This window comes from Coffea arabica, chromosome 11e (genome assembly GCF_036785885.1).
Source record: "Coffea arabica cultivar ET-39 chromosome 11e, Coffea Arabica ET-39 HiFi, whole genome shotgun sequence".
Lineage (NCBI taxonomy): Eukaryota > Viridiplantae > Streptophyta > Magnoliopsida > Gentianales > Rubiaceae > Coffea > Coffea arabica.
This window is the reverse complement of record NC_092331.1, coordinates 49,481,010-49,495,507: the sequence shown is the minus strand read 5'-3', so window position 1 is coordinate 49,495,507 and position 14,498 is coordinate 49,481,010. Positions and strand designations below refer to the sequence as shown.

The 14,498-nt window shown below is 35.1% G+C and overlaps 1 protein-coding gene across 1 annotated transcript; it reads left to right on the top strand.

Moving 5' to 3' along the window:
* Positions 1-2,644: 2,644 nt before the first annotated feature.
* LOC140021343 (bifunctional dTDP-4-dehydrorhamnose 3,5-epimerase/dTDP-4-dehydrorhamnose reductase-like) lies at positions 2,645-3,702 on the top strand. The gene is made up of 2 exons (XM_072072101.1): positions 2,645-2,672; positions 3,239-3,702. The coding sequence occupies exons 1-2, from the start codon at positions 2,645-2,647 to the stop codon at positions 3,700-3,702; spliced, it is 492 nt and encodes a 163-aa protein (XP_071928202.1).
* The last annotated feature ends 10,796 nt before the right edge of the window (positions 3,703-14,498 follow it).

Here is a 14,498-nt window from a genome sequence, read left to right as displayed (position 1 = left end):
AAGAGCGCTTTCTATTACGCACAAATAGCATTACGCGTTTTCTCAATATTGACCCCGTACTGTTACTAGTACCCTTACTAGTGAACAGTCTCCTTCACATAATGGACCTCGTCGGGGTCCCGAGAGCAAAGTATCTCTTCATACTCTCTATTTTCTAGCATAACGACGAGCAAATGTGTCATCGCGCGCATCAATTTATATAATGTTATTTTATTGCATAACCTTTATGTCAATCACCAACAGTTTTTTTTTCCTCTTCGACTATAGATTCCCTCTTATCCAAGTATAGAACAATAATTTCTATACTCTACTGGATCAATAAAATTGGCTCAATCAATGCATGAATAATGCAAAAGGACAAGTGTATGTCGCTGTCATTGTCAAGGATGATAAGAAAATGGCACTGGATGAGGGTCCCACACGACTGAACGTGTCAGAGTTTCAATCAGAAATGCAAATGCTACTGTTGAAATTTAAACTGAAATTCAAATTTAAAATTATCCCGCTTAAGTCCTGATTGCTGACACAAGTTCAGATGATTTTGTCAAGATTGTGACACGTATAAAGAGAAGAGAGAGAAAAATAGAACTAAAATTGGAGATTTGGAGTCTTTCATGTGCAATACTCCTGTGTTAAAAGATTGCGCGGTACACTGCGTTTTGAATTACTATAAGTGTAGGTGAATCAAGTGTAAGTGTGCCATCAAAAAAATACTCCCTCCGTCCCAAAATTTGGGACTTTTTTGGGAAACACATTTTTTATGTACAGTAGCATTATGGGGACACACTTATCTTATTCTTCCAATCGTACCCTTTGCTATTTACTAAAACAACAAGCTACTGAGAACCACTTATATTGCCATTTAGTCACTTTGACTAAAAGACAAAAACAAGTTAAAGTAAAACACACAATCGTTTGTAACTCTGGCTATTTCTTTATCTATTTGGGTTTCATAAAATCAACAAGATAAGCTCCAGAAGATTGACAACGGAAAAAGGTAAGATTTCTATGGTTCCGTCTATCACTTTGTTGGTGCTTATCTTTTTTATTTTTGTTTTGTTTTATGATCTTTTGATCAATTTGAAGTAGATAATCTTGAGACTTAGCATAATTTAACTAATCTTTTATTTGGCGCCATTTGTTATTGTTCCTTTTTTTCCTTGAAATTTGGTAGTTTATTGAAAATTTGTAGATGCATTTTTTAAAACATTTTTGTTCTCACGTCTCTTATAAAAATATTTTGACAGTTGACAATTCTGGCGTCTTTATACTATATATAATGAGATTATAGAGAGATTTGTCTATTGCACATATTCTGTTTGATAGTATTTCACAGTGAACATGGATGATCATAGTTTTCAAAATTATGAAATCTCTAGGAAAAAGTTGACAAATCTGCAAAGGCAAGCCATATTTGAAGCATTATTGCAATATAGTTATGGTAGGCAACTAGAAAGAGGAGTAACCAAAGTTATTGCAATTCAATTCAAAATCAGGATGAGGACAGTACAAAGAATTTGGGAAAGAGCAAAGTCTTCAATCATTAATGGAGATTCGGTTGACATCTCTCGCAGGTTTCCTAAGAGGGTAGGACGCAAGAGGGTAGAGATAAATTTCAGCACTATCATGAAAATACCTTTACGGTGTCAAACAAGTATTCATTCTCTATCAACCAAAATGAAAGTTTCCAAGTCCACTTTTCATTGACGAATAAAAGAATGTGTTATCAAGCCACATTCAAATGCATTAAAGGCTCACCTTACTGATGACAATAAATTGGTAAGCTCAAATTTTGTTTGTCAATGCTTCAACAAGAGAGTCTTAATGATGCACCTGTTTTCAAAAACATGTTCAATATGTATCATATTGATGAAAAGTAGTTTTATATGACTAAAGTGTCTGAGAAATACTACCTGCATCCTGAAAAAGAACACCTTATGAGTCTGAGAAATACTACCTACCTAATAGCCCTGATATGAATATTCTTGATATTGGATATTTTAGAGCCATTCAATCACTTCAGCATCAAGAAGCACCCAACTCTATTGATGAACTAATTTCTGCTGTTGAAAAGTCCTTCAATGAATTATCATCTGAAAGTCTCAATAATGTGTTCTTAACCTTACAACTATGTATGCTTGAAGTGATGAAGAATTTCGAAGGGAATAATTACAAAGTTCCACATATCGGGAAGCAACGGTTGATAAAAGATGGAAATCTTCCTTTGCAAATTGTATGTGATAAGGTGCTTATTGACAAAATCATCCATTATCTACAAGCATGAATGTACTAGTATTGGTTAGAATTTCCATGATATTTAAAATTTGCTAACTTCTAAATTATGATAAAGGTAGTGATAATGCTATCTAACTTATGATTGATTTCTTTTTCTCTATTTTGTTTTGAAGGTATATCAAGTCATGGATCAAGCTTCTGGATTTGGATTATGCTAATGTTTTTTGTGCAAAACAAGGGACTTGACTTTTGCTACTAATGCTTTTGTACAAAACAGGGGACTTGACTTTTGCTACTAAGTTATTTTTTAGGGTTGTTTATAAGATTTGGCTGTTGCTCAAATCTATTTTAGGGGCATAGATTTTGTATTTTGTTGATATGTATAGACAACCATGAATTCTTGGAAGCAATGAGTAGTAAACGTTGTTTTAGTCTTGGTGCTTTCAAATTAATCCCTTGCTTGGATGTTTAGGACTTCAACGTAATACACACTAGTTGATCATTTTGTTTTTTGTCTTTGACATTTTTTCACTATATTTATTTGTTTATTTGATACTAGAGACAAATTTAAGAGCAAGAACACAAGCTATATGATAAATTTTACCTTTTCTTTTTTCACCTTTACATTAAAGAAATTAAATAGTGATAAACAAAAGGGTAAGAAATGCATCTAGTATTCTTTATTTGTTTATCCAAAAAAAACTTGATTTGTATTATTATAAGAAATTTGTTCTTTTGTTAAAAAAAGATAGAAAGACAAGAAACAAAACTTTCATTGCATTTGCAAACACTTGTGCAGCTTGAAAAGAGTAAAGAAAGAAAAAAAATGAAAAGTAAGGAAAAAGAAGAACAAAAGAAAAAAAAAAAGATTTGAAGTGCAAGAAAAGAAACGGAAAAAACGCAAGGAGCTAAAGTTCTGATGATGTGTTATGGCGGGGCCCTCCACAATTGTTTAGTGCAATTTGATAGTATAATCTTGACTTTTAGTGCATACATTAATCAGGTATTGGATTTAAGGAAGAAGACAAGCCTAATTTTACTGGTTCATTCTACTCAAAAATCAAGGCCATGATTGAAGAACTTTTGAAAGAATATGATAATGTATGCACCCTTAGAGTTCAAATGCCAATATCATCTGATCTTAATAACCCGCGCAACTTCATCACAAAGATTGCAAAGTATGACAAGGTTGTAAACATCCCCAACAGCATGACTGTGTTGGATGAACTTTTGCCAATTTCAATTGAAATGGCTAAGAGGAACTGCAAGGGCATATGGAACTTTACTAACCCAGGTGTTATAAGTCACAATGAGATATTAGAGATGTACAGGGACTACATTGATCCAAAATTCAAGTGGACAAATTTCACCCTTGAAGAACAGGCCAAGGTTATTGTAGCTCCTCGCAGTAATAATGAGATGGATGCATCCAAGCTGAAAAAGGAGTTTTGTCATGGAGCGAGCTAAATAAAAGAAGGCCACGTGTTTGATTCTTATTGGTGTAGTTAGGAGTTTGTTAGAAATTGATACCTTTATAAGCAGGCATCTCTGCTTCGTTGTAATCAGTTTTTGGAATTATTCCCTCAGATTCGTCTGAATTAACTTGAGGAGCAATCCTCATTTTTTCCTCCCAAATTTTCCTTCAATCTTTCCCCTTCTTAGCTAAATCCATTATTTCTGTTCTTGTAATTTGTTTTCCAGATTCAATTAATGAAAGTTGAAGTTCATTCGTTCACTATTTGATCGATTCATCATTAATTGGTTTCCTTCATTCGAGCTTAATTCCTTATGCTTCTTGCAAACTCTGGTTTCTCTGGTTTCTGTACCATAACAGTGGTATCAGAGCTAGCTACGAGCCATTGGGAGAAATGACTAAAAATCAAGATGAGATGAGGAAAGAGATAACTGAACTAGGGAGTGTAGTTAGAACTTTTGCTAACAGAAGTGATGGACTGGATCAAGCTGTGAGGATCATGGAACACAGGCAGGAGAACACTGAAAAGGCTCTCAAAAACCTGGATCAGAAATACGAAGGTATGATGAACATGATGGCACAAATGTTAGCAAAGCTGAATGACAAAGGAAAGGAGGTAGAGAGCAGCAGCTCAGAGTCTGATTCAGGATATAAGGAAGATGGCAGGAGAAGGGAGGTGCAGAAGGGAGTTATGGATAAGTCTGAGGCTAAGGAGAGCAAAATATTCACCAGATTTCCTAAGGTGTATCTACCAACCTTCACTGGAGAGAACCCAAAGGAGTGGATCAGCAAAGCCAACAAGTATTTCAAAATCAATGGAATAGAGGAAGAAACGAGAGCTGAAGTTGCAGAACTTTATCTCAGAGACAAAGCAGATATATGGTTCCACGGCACGTTTTCTGGCAGGAAGGTTATTCATTGGGAAGAACTCTGCAATGCACTTTGTGAGAGATTTGGAGATGGCTCCCCTGAAGAAGCTATAGAGGAATTCAACAAACTGATGCAGACAGGTTCAGTAGCTGACTACCTGGAGAAGTTCGAAATGCTCAAAGCCCTGGTAATGCCTTCCCTTCCCCATCAACAAGATTGTTATTATAAAACATGTTTCCTAAGTGGTACTAAAATAGAAATGAACAAAGACTGTAATGACTGCAAATTTGGTGTGGTTTCAATGCAATGTATATTTTACATAGCAATAGTTGAACACCTCGTTTGCTTGATCCAAGGGTTGCCTAAATTAAGTAAGGACTGCAATCCTAATGTTGCTGTGGATGAGTACTGCTCACTGTCTTCATTTTGGATAGTGAAAAACATTGCACTAGGGGTGAAAAAAGATGCAAATGCATTCATTTTCGTGTTCAACCCCGGTGAGGTCATCTTCCTTGAAAACTTCAGCAATGGACAATTGAAATATGTACAGGAGTGCAGCTTCAAATTGCTTGAAAGAAGATGTCCACAGAAAAGAGAAGTAGAGAAGTGTACAACAGTTATCTATGGTGTCTGCATTTCCATTTTGCAACTTTCTACTCTTGCTATATGTGGACACCAAAGTAAAATTGTGATTATGGAGGTTGGGGAAAGTGAACTTCTTAATGAGAAATCTTCCCAATCTTTGTTATGGTGTAGTCAAATTGACTTTAGTAAGGATAATAGCAGATTGGTTTGCGGCGTATTACCAGCAATAGTGTTTCAAGATAGGGCTATCCTACAGGTACATGCACCAGTGAAAGCTATACCAGTACTTGCTAATTTATTGGAATTAAAAGAGACAACAAATAGGTACTTTGGTCTGCAATTTCTGGCTGGCTTGGCCTGTAATGGCTACATAGGAATTCTCCTATCTGTTTCAAATCCAGGAGTAACAGCAGGACTTCTAACCTTGCTTGGTTGTGTTGATGCTAACATGCAAGACCTTTTAAAGGCAGTAGAGAAATTCCTTGGTTTGCATTATCCGGATCAAGTTGCTCTTAAAAGATTATATATGGTTGGTGGTGCTACTTCTAGAATTTCAGCTCTTGTTGCTCAGCTAAAACTAATTCCAGGACCTGATTTTGAGAGTGATGGGCAATTTAGAACTTTAAAGGTTGTAAATATTTTGGAGCCACAAGGCCTGGCTGACCACCAAACTTGTGAACTCCCAATTCCTTTACTTGATTCTTTTGTTTCAGCTATGCAAAAATTGGCAGCTGAACTCCTTTTGCACGTGCTTATGGAAGATCAATCTCAGAAGAATCAGCAAGCTTTGCCATTTTCTTATACTACTTGCTTGCTGCGAACTGCCAAATATCAATCTGAAGACTTTGTTTGGAAGCCTGGAACTTTGTTTGACATCCTTGAGGACAAGGATTGTTTAAGGGGGAGGCTTTGTCATGGAGCGAGCTAAATAAAAGAAGGCCACGTGTTTGATTCTTATTGGTGTAGTTAGGAGTTTGTTAGAAATTGATACCTTTATAAGCAGGCATCTCTGCTTCATTGTAATCAGTTTTTGGAATTATTCCCTCAGATTCGTCTGAATTAACTTGAGGAGCAATCCTCATTTTTCCCTCCCAAATTTTCCTTCAATCTTTCCCCTTCTTAGCTAAATCCATTATTTCTGTTCTTGTAATTTGTTTTCCAGATTCAATTAATGAAAGTTGAAGTTCATTCGTTCACTATTTGATCGATTCATCATTAATTGGTTTCCTTCATTCGAGCTTAATTCCTTATGCTTCTTGCAAACTCTGGTTTCTCTGGTTTCTGTACCATAACAGTTTCCTGAATTATTGTCCATCAGGGGATCTCTGATTAAGTATGTCTTTAAACCCAACAAGAAAAACTTGACTGCTGCAACTGCCATTTGATGTATCAAAAACATTATGGCCAATTTTCACTATATACTCAAGGAAAGAAGAGAAGTTGACCTAGATATCCCAAATTATGTAATAATGTTATCCTTTTGTTTTGTGGGTTATGCATGTGTATTTCTAAAATTGAAGTGTTCTAGTGATAGCAGAAGTAAATTGCTCGGAGCATATTTTGTATCTGAAGATTACACTATTGGAACTGTAACATTATATTGTACCTCTATAAGAAACTCTATTTATGTTTTCCCAATTCCCTTTAGGTTTTGTGTGTGCGTGTAATTTACCTTCTAATAATGAATCTACACTTCTTTTGACTGCTTCTAGGGATAATAGTTACTATCATTGGCCTATGGGATTGTTTTGTAATTTGTTGGTCCAAATTGCATAATGAACCAATACAAAATCATTCAATTCATGCGGTCAAATTTTATTAGAGTATGATGGTAAACATCAGAGGGCATAGTAGATTTGATGCAGTAATGCTTTTCAATGCAATGGGTTGATTTTTAAATGGAATAACTTGAGATCTTTCCATAATGCAATTGCCTCCTTAACTAATTTTATGTTTGATGAATACTTTGCTGGATGTCGTACTGTTTTGATTTCTTGCTTTGGTCACACTTCTCCTTGGTAAAGATTGGTATTTTTTGCCTTCACTGAACCAACAATAGAAGACCAATGAGGCTGGAGCAAAATTGGTTTTGCCAGCAATGGAAGACCTATGAGCCTGGAGCAAAATTGGTTTAGTATCAACATTCGCACAATAATTAAATTGACAACGGACGCAATCTTTGAGCAGAAATACTTCTTTTTTAGTGTCTAAAAAAAAAATAATAATAATCTTGACTTTTCAATTGAAGGGCATAACTGAAAAGTAATTTTAAATGTGGTTTGACTTTTCAAAGTGATTCAAATTTTGGGACAAGCAAAAAGTGGAAATATGACATTAACAATGGGACGGAGGGAGTAATGAATATGAAAGATATAGTAGGATTCTTCAGGATCGTGAAAGACTGTGATATAGCAGGTCGTGTTCTTGGGGGCACATTTTGCTTATCGTATGGGCACTTGGAGATTATTCATTGTGAAATTGGATCTGCTCTTCAAACTAATTAAGGGTCTTGAAGGAGACCCTGACGATGGGCCTGTTTGGAAGCTAGTTTTTTGACCAAGTTTTTTACCTACAAATTTTTTAACAACTTTTGCTACAAAAACCCCAAAAAACCTTCTCAAAATTTTTTACCTACACACTTCAAAATACCCAAAACACAAAAAAAAAAAATTCAACACACAAAAAAAATTCCCTTCCCTTTATTTCTTCTTCCACCCCAATCCCAACCCGCCACCACCGCCGGTGTCGACTACCACCTCCGTTTCGTCCCCCATCGTGCGGAGATGCGCATGGCTTGTTGATGGCTATGGAGAAGGCGCACGCTGGAGAAGGGCAAGGGGGAGGGGGTCGGGCTGGGGAAAGGACGGGGGGTGGCGCCTGGGTCGGGCTGGGGAAATGGTAGAAAGGGTGGCGGGGGGAGGGGGGAGGGCTAGGGAAAGGGCGGGGGTGACGCCTGGGTCGGGCTGGGGAAAGGGCAGAGGGGGGTGGCGGGGGGAGGGGGTCGCTGGCAGAGAGGGGTGGCGGGGAGAGGGGGTCGCGCTGGGGCAAGGGGTTGCGGGGGGAAGGGGTCGCGGGCAGAGGGGGTGGCGGGGGGGAAAGGTCATCAAGTTAGGGAAATGGCCGGAGGAGGGGGTGGCGGGGCAGAGGGTGGTGGCGGGGGAGGGAGTGGGAGGGCAGAGGGGAGGAGAACGGGAAAGGGTGGAGAGGGGTGGCGGGAGAGGGGGTCGGTGCTGGGAGGGAACGAGGAGGCTACACAGAACGAAGAAGAAGAAAAAGGAAGAAGAAGAGAAGGGAGAAAAGAAAAGAAAAAGGAAAGAAAGAAAAAGAAAGAGAAAGAGAAAGAGAAAAAGAAAGAAAAAAAAAGAAAAGGAATCAAAAAAGTTTTTCATTTTACAAAAATTTCTACAAAATTTTTCACCTTACAAAAACTTCTACAAAAAAAATTTTCACCTTACAAAAACTTCTACAAAATTTTTTCAAAAACTTCTACAGTGCACTACATTAAAGTTTTAGACAAACTCCCAAAAAACTCAGGTTCCAAACATGCCCGATGTCTAGAGAGGATGCAAAGGATCCCAGTTCAGTGAAGAGCAATTGAACCTGCTGCTAACACATGAAATGTGTATTCGGTGGAAAAAGTGGACCTCACATGTATAACATACAATATAATTGTATTTTACGGTATAAACATAACGTTTTTATATGTAGATAGGGATTCAAGGTAGTAATACCACATGTACTCAATGCGCATTATTGGAATAAAAACACGTCAATCTATTTCATCTTGAAATTCAATGCGTACAAATTTGAAAGATGCATCGTTACAGTTTATCTAGATATAGGGTAACGAATTACACACTAATTCTAAATTAATCAGACTGATAACATCATAATTATTTAATTATTTCATAATAAGGGCCCTAACTCTATCATTGATCTTACTGGAATCCACGTCCTTCAAGAATTAGAGAGTTCTGAGTCGAATCCATACCCACATTTTGTTGAAGTTGAACTTCCTCTGAAAGTTATAATTTGTTCAAATTGACACCGATCAAGTGATTGGTATGGCTAAAACGTGGTAAAATGGAGGGGATTCTTCTTGAATTCTCAAGAATAACTTCTTTGTTGCATTAAAGTTGAGAACATAGTACCCCTTGTTGTATCCATTGCGGTACATCAAGTAGCATCCACAGGCGAACCTAATTCCTTTGCTCTATTTTCTTTTCTTGGACAGGTGGTAACTGATCTTGATTTTTGGGGATGAACAAGGGATTTTCAAGAAAATAGAATATGACATTCTACTTAGTCCAATTGGGAAGATCGCCATGATCTAGTGTACTTAAATAGTTGTGATAGGAGGAGTTGGGTTCAGAATTGCAAAACACGATTATTGAAATTTTTCCTTTTACCCTTTTAAATTTGGTATATTTACAATTGCAGGACCAATTTCGTTGGGCCCCAATGAATTCCTTCTAGTATTTTAGAAATTAAGGATTCACGTCATCTATCATGTTATACTAGATCTCATCATAGTGATAAGTCAAATCAATGTAACCTGCATAGTAGTTGTAAGCCTGAAGATTCAGACTTCTAACCCAATATGTCTTACAAGTTCGATTTGGGTCTTCTATCATTATGGATATGGGCCCATGGAACTTGGTATCAGGCCTAATTATATTTTGAATGGCCCATTAGATCAAGAAATTGGAAATATTTGGAGTCTCAGAAAAATTGGGCCTGTATGATTTTGGTGATTTTTGAAATATTTTGTCCAGATTGCTAGACATCTAGGCCTGTTAATCGGATCTGATAAGTCGAGCTTCTATAAGTTTGAGGTCAATTCATTTAATTTACAACACCTTCGAAAATTTTGGGTCATGAGTTTTGGATTAATAAATGTGAAACTTATACTCAAACTCACATAATATTCGGATTGTGAGTTTTATTCGGATTTAGTCCAAACTCACTTATTATTCAATTGTTTTAATATAATTGTTATAACTATTAAGTTGTAAAACTAATTTAACATTCACAAGGTTACAGCATTAAAACTAAACATGAACAAGTAATAATTCTTAAAAAGCATATAAATCAAGAATTTTTTTAACAATATTTATATCTAATTCGTTCAAAATACATAAAAAACAGTAATAAAATATGAGTTATAAGCCAATATATTTTCAAATATTAGAATTTTTCATAATCTTGTGACTTGAATTCAAATATGCTTGATGATTTGTGTTTCTAGACCAAAAGAAATCAATCAATATTATGCCAACACAAAAACCTACTCAATGAATAAGAAAACTTACAGTTTCAGTTATGCATTACCAATATTGGCTCTCAAAAAAATTGGTAGAGAAGTTGATTTTAACTCTTGGACTGAGAAGGAACGGGTAGAGTAAACACTACTTATTATTAGTCTAAATACCAACAATAAATCAAATTTTTAATGAAAATTTTTAAACATTATTACTAACTAGTAAAATCAGGGTCAAATTCTTGTTCAAGATCAACTTCTTTGGTGCATCGTTAATCCAATTCTAAGCACAAATTAGTGTTTCAATAGTGGAGGGCAGCAATGAGTTACGAAACTTGTTCAAAACACATCCCCCTGTACTGAAAACACTCTCAGATGCAACTGAAGAAACAGGAATAGCATGGACAATATTGAAAACTTGGCTGCATGAGTTCTCCAATAATCCAATACATCAAATCATTTTTCATCGGTTTGCTTGGATAGATCTTTTCCTCCAAATAAAAGTTTAACTTTGTCTTACTACAAGTGCTATTTTCCTCCTCGTTAAGATTATAAAAATCATCCATGTAATTCTTCTTTGCTGTGGAAAAAGTGCTGCTGCCTGCCCCTATAATTTTCTCCTTTTGTGAAGCAATATCCTGCTGATAATTCACTTCATAAGCTATTACATACTCGATGAAAAGAATCTGAAGTGTTTTTTGAGCACGATGTAACATACATGGTACTAAATATCTCTCATAGATCTTGCTAAAGATGGTCTTTAATTTTCTCATTTTAAACCTGATATCTAAAACAAAAGCAACAGATAGCAAGATATTTAGCTTTTTTTCTAGTCAATATTTCTCAAATTTCACCAACATATTAGTTGCCAGCTTTCAAGAAGTGGACTATCCTCTATAGAAGTTTCCCTTAATAACATAAATACATGATAAATTTCACTAAAAAAAACATTAGCTATGCAATATTTGTTGCCAGAGAAAATTTTGTGACAATGTAAAAATTTCTAGAAACCATGAACTATTCGAACTTTTTTCCAATCTTCAGCCAATGGAGGATTTTTGAAGTTTAAATCACGAGTTTTCATGCAGTCATAAACTCTCCTATAATACAATGCATATTCAAACATTAAATATGTTGAATTTCACCTTATACATATATCTAAAGATAACATTTTGCCTCTGAAAATACATTCCTGGTCAGCATAGTGTAGAAACTTAAGTTTTCTCTTAGCGAATCATCTTACATATTTCACCGCATTCCTAATCCTATGAATACAATCATGAATCTCATCCAATTCTTCTTGAACAATCAAATTAAGAACATGACCCCAACCACGAACAATCAAATAATGCACCTCTAAATGAATAATGCTCTTGTAAGCATTTAGCAACAACATCATTAGTTGAAGTATTATCTATAGTTATTGTACATATCTTATCAATATTCCACTCTAACAAGCAATTGATAATTATATCAGATAGATTCTTCACTAATGCCTTTATTGGAACGAAGACAAAATTGATACTTTTTTATGCAATTTTCAATGATTATTTATGAAATGAGCAGTCAATGCTATAAAAGGAAGATCCGTTTTAGATGTCCAAGTATTTGTTGTCAAACATACTTTAGGCTTGGATTACAAAAAAATCTCCTTCAATTTACTTTTTTCAACTTCATATATATATATATATACACATATATATTTTTGCTATGAGCATCCGGTATCCCTACCTTTTAGTGAGACTAATCTGTATTCGATTCAGGAAGCGTCCGCAGAGTTCGACTCTTACTCGGGGGTAAAGGATTGGCCCAGAATATTTCAAAACGTCACATGTAGGAGTCGAACTTACGATCTCCCGTTGGTATTAGCAACCTGCTTACTAGCTGTGTCAAACTCATGGTTGAACTTCTTATATTTTCGTACAGTCACTTTTCATTGTGTTTCTAGATACAAATTCAACATTTGGATTAAGACCCAAAGCATACTTCTGAAAATAATTCATCTTCAACAAAATTGAATAGTATCTCTCGATTAATTATAAGCTCTGTTAGATCTTTTCGACTACTCTCTTAATAAAATTTTCAAACAGAATTACTAACTTAATCTGAATTACTTTTGGAAAAGTTAAGAATCGTTTGCCCTTTTGACAATTGTCCACCCATAACTCTTTTGTAGGCTACACATGTGTCCCAAAATATATATTGATGCAAATGAGTTGTTCCTCCTTTACTACGGTAGGAGAAACCTTTCTTGCAATAATTGCAAGTACATTCTTCCTTCTTCGATGAAAATTTGGTGAAATGGGTCCAAAATTTGAACCTCACCTTAACTTCTCTTTTCCTCTTTTCACCCTTATTTGCTTCTTCTTCTTCAGGTTCTTGTTCGGCTGTAGTTTCTGTTGCTTCAATATCTGTGATTGTAATAACAATATCTTCATTGTTTGCATTTGACATCTAATGCAAAAAAAAAAAGGACATTGTTAGGGAGGTAAAGTATTTACTGACACGAATAAGAGGAATAAGAAAGTGATCCTTGTATAAAAAATATTACCATGCAAATACAACAAATTCATACTTCAGAATTTTTCAGTTTTGATTTTTAAGAAAGTGGTTCAAATATACACAACAGTCAAAAGATTGATAGGGTAATTTTTTCCTTGATTGAGAAATAAAAAAAAATCAATGAACAAGTTTAAGATAAAATAAAATAACTAATTGGATATCCAACCCAATTCATTATGAAAATGGACAGAGTTTAATACTGGTCAATTTCTCTTAACTAGTAGTCATGTTGCTGCAACTAGTAGTTATATAAGTTGGTTATATTTTTCGAATTTCTTTTCTAAATGACTAATTTGTAATTATGCATTATATGTCTGGGATTGCTGGTCATATGACTAATTAGACATATGACCAACAATCCATTTCTGAGATTGCTTTGATATAACTAATAGTTACTTTGATACTTAGATATAACTAGTAGTTTCTTTTATTAGATAGGACTATTTAGACATATGACTAGATTATTCTTACTATTATTGTTCCTGTAGAATGTCAATTTCTTAGACAAATTCTGTTGCACAGGTTTGATATACCATTATATTTGGCATTAAAATAAAATCGAGGCAAATTTCAATGGTTGGTGCAGAGAACTATAACATATGGCTAGTTATATCTAAGAAAAATCAACATTGTTGCATCCCAAAAATAGAAAAATGACAAAAAGCTTATTCTCTATTTAGCACTTAGAATACTAATGAGACATTTTCACAATTGTGAAAGGAAACAATCACTCATGGTAAATGGTCTGAGGGACAACTTCTAATTCTAAACATGTTTTTTCTTAAATTTTTCTCATAATCAAATTTAGTTAATCACATGTAGATGTTGGTGTATGAGTTTAATTATTTCAAGAAAAAAGTACCCAAAAAATCCTAAATGAAAAACACATTGGATCGGAGAGATAAAGGGTTTGGAAACCAGGATTGAAAGTTATGTTGACCCTAATTTTGGAGACTTGGATTGAAAGTTGCAAGCGGAGAATTTGGAGTTTCATTCATCTATGGTGGTGGAGATTGGATCCGAGTGACAAAGAAAGAATTGCAGGTCTTGGTGAAGCGACCGTGAGGGAATTAGAGGGAAATGAAATTAAGGGTTTCGGCTTTCAAAATTCGGATGTTTGAGAAACTATCGCTTCTTCCGTTCTTCGGATGTACTATTCTTGTGACTTTAAAGAAGTGAAAACAAGAATCACTTCAATGGAGCCTTTGTTTCCTGTTAAGAATTGAAAACCAAATACTCTTTAGTGAAGAGAACCCGCAGCCGGAAGCCTTAAGTGCTAAATAGAGAAAAGGCTTTTTTTGTATATCTAGTTTTAGTGACTAAATATTATATATTTGGATATATGATTAATTAATTATATATAATAAAAAACATATATATATATTATATAATACTATATATATAGGCTCGGGCCTATATTAGGCTTGAGTCCAATAAGGTCCAAACTTGATTCGTATTTAATTTGGATCTAGTTTTCAGGGTCAAACTCAGACCGACTCACTAATATCATAG

Coding starts and splice junctions, on each gene's coding strand:
- LOC140021343 (XM_072072101.1), top strand. CDS start 2,645: ATGAGTAGTAAACGTTGTTTTAGTCTTG. Junction 2,673..3,238: donor TAAACGTTGTTTTAGTCTTG/GTGCTTTCAAAT, acceptor TACATTAATCAG/GTATTGGATTTAAGGAAGAA.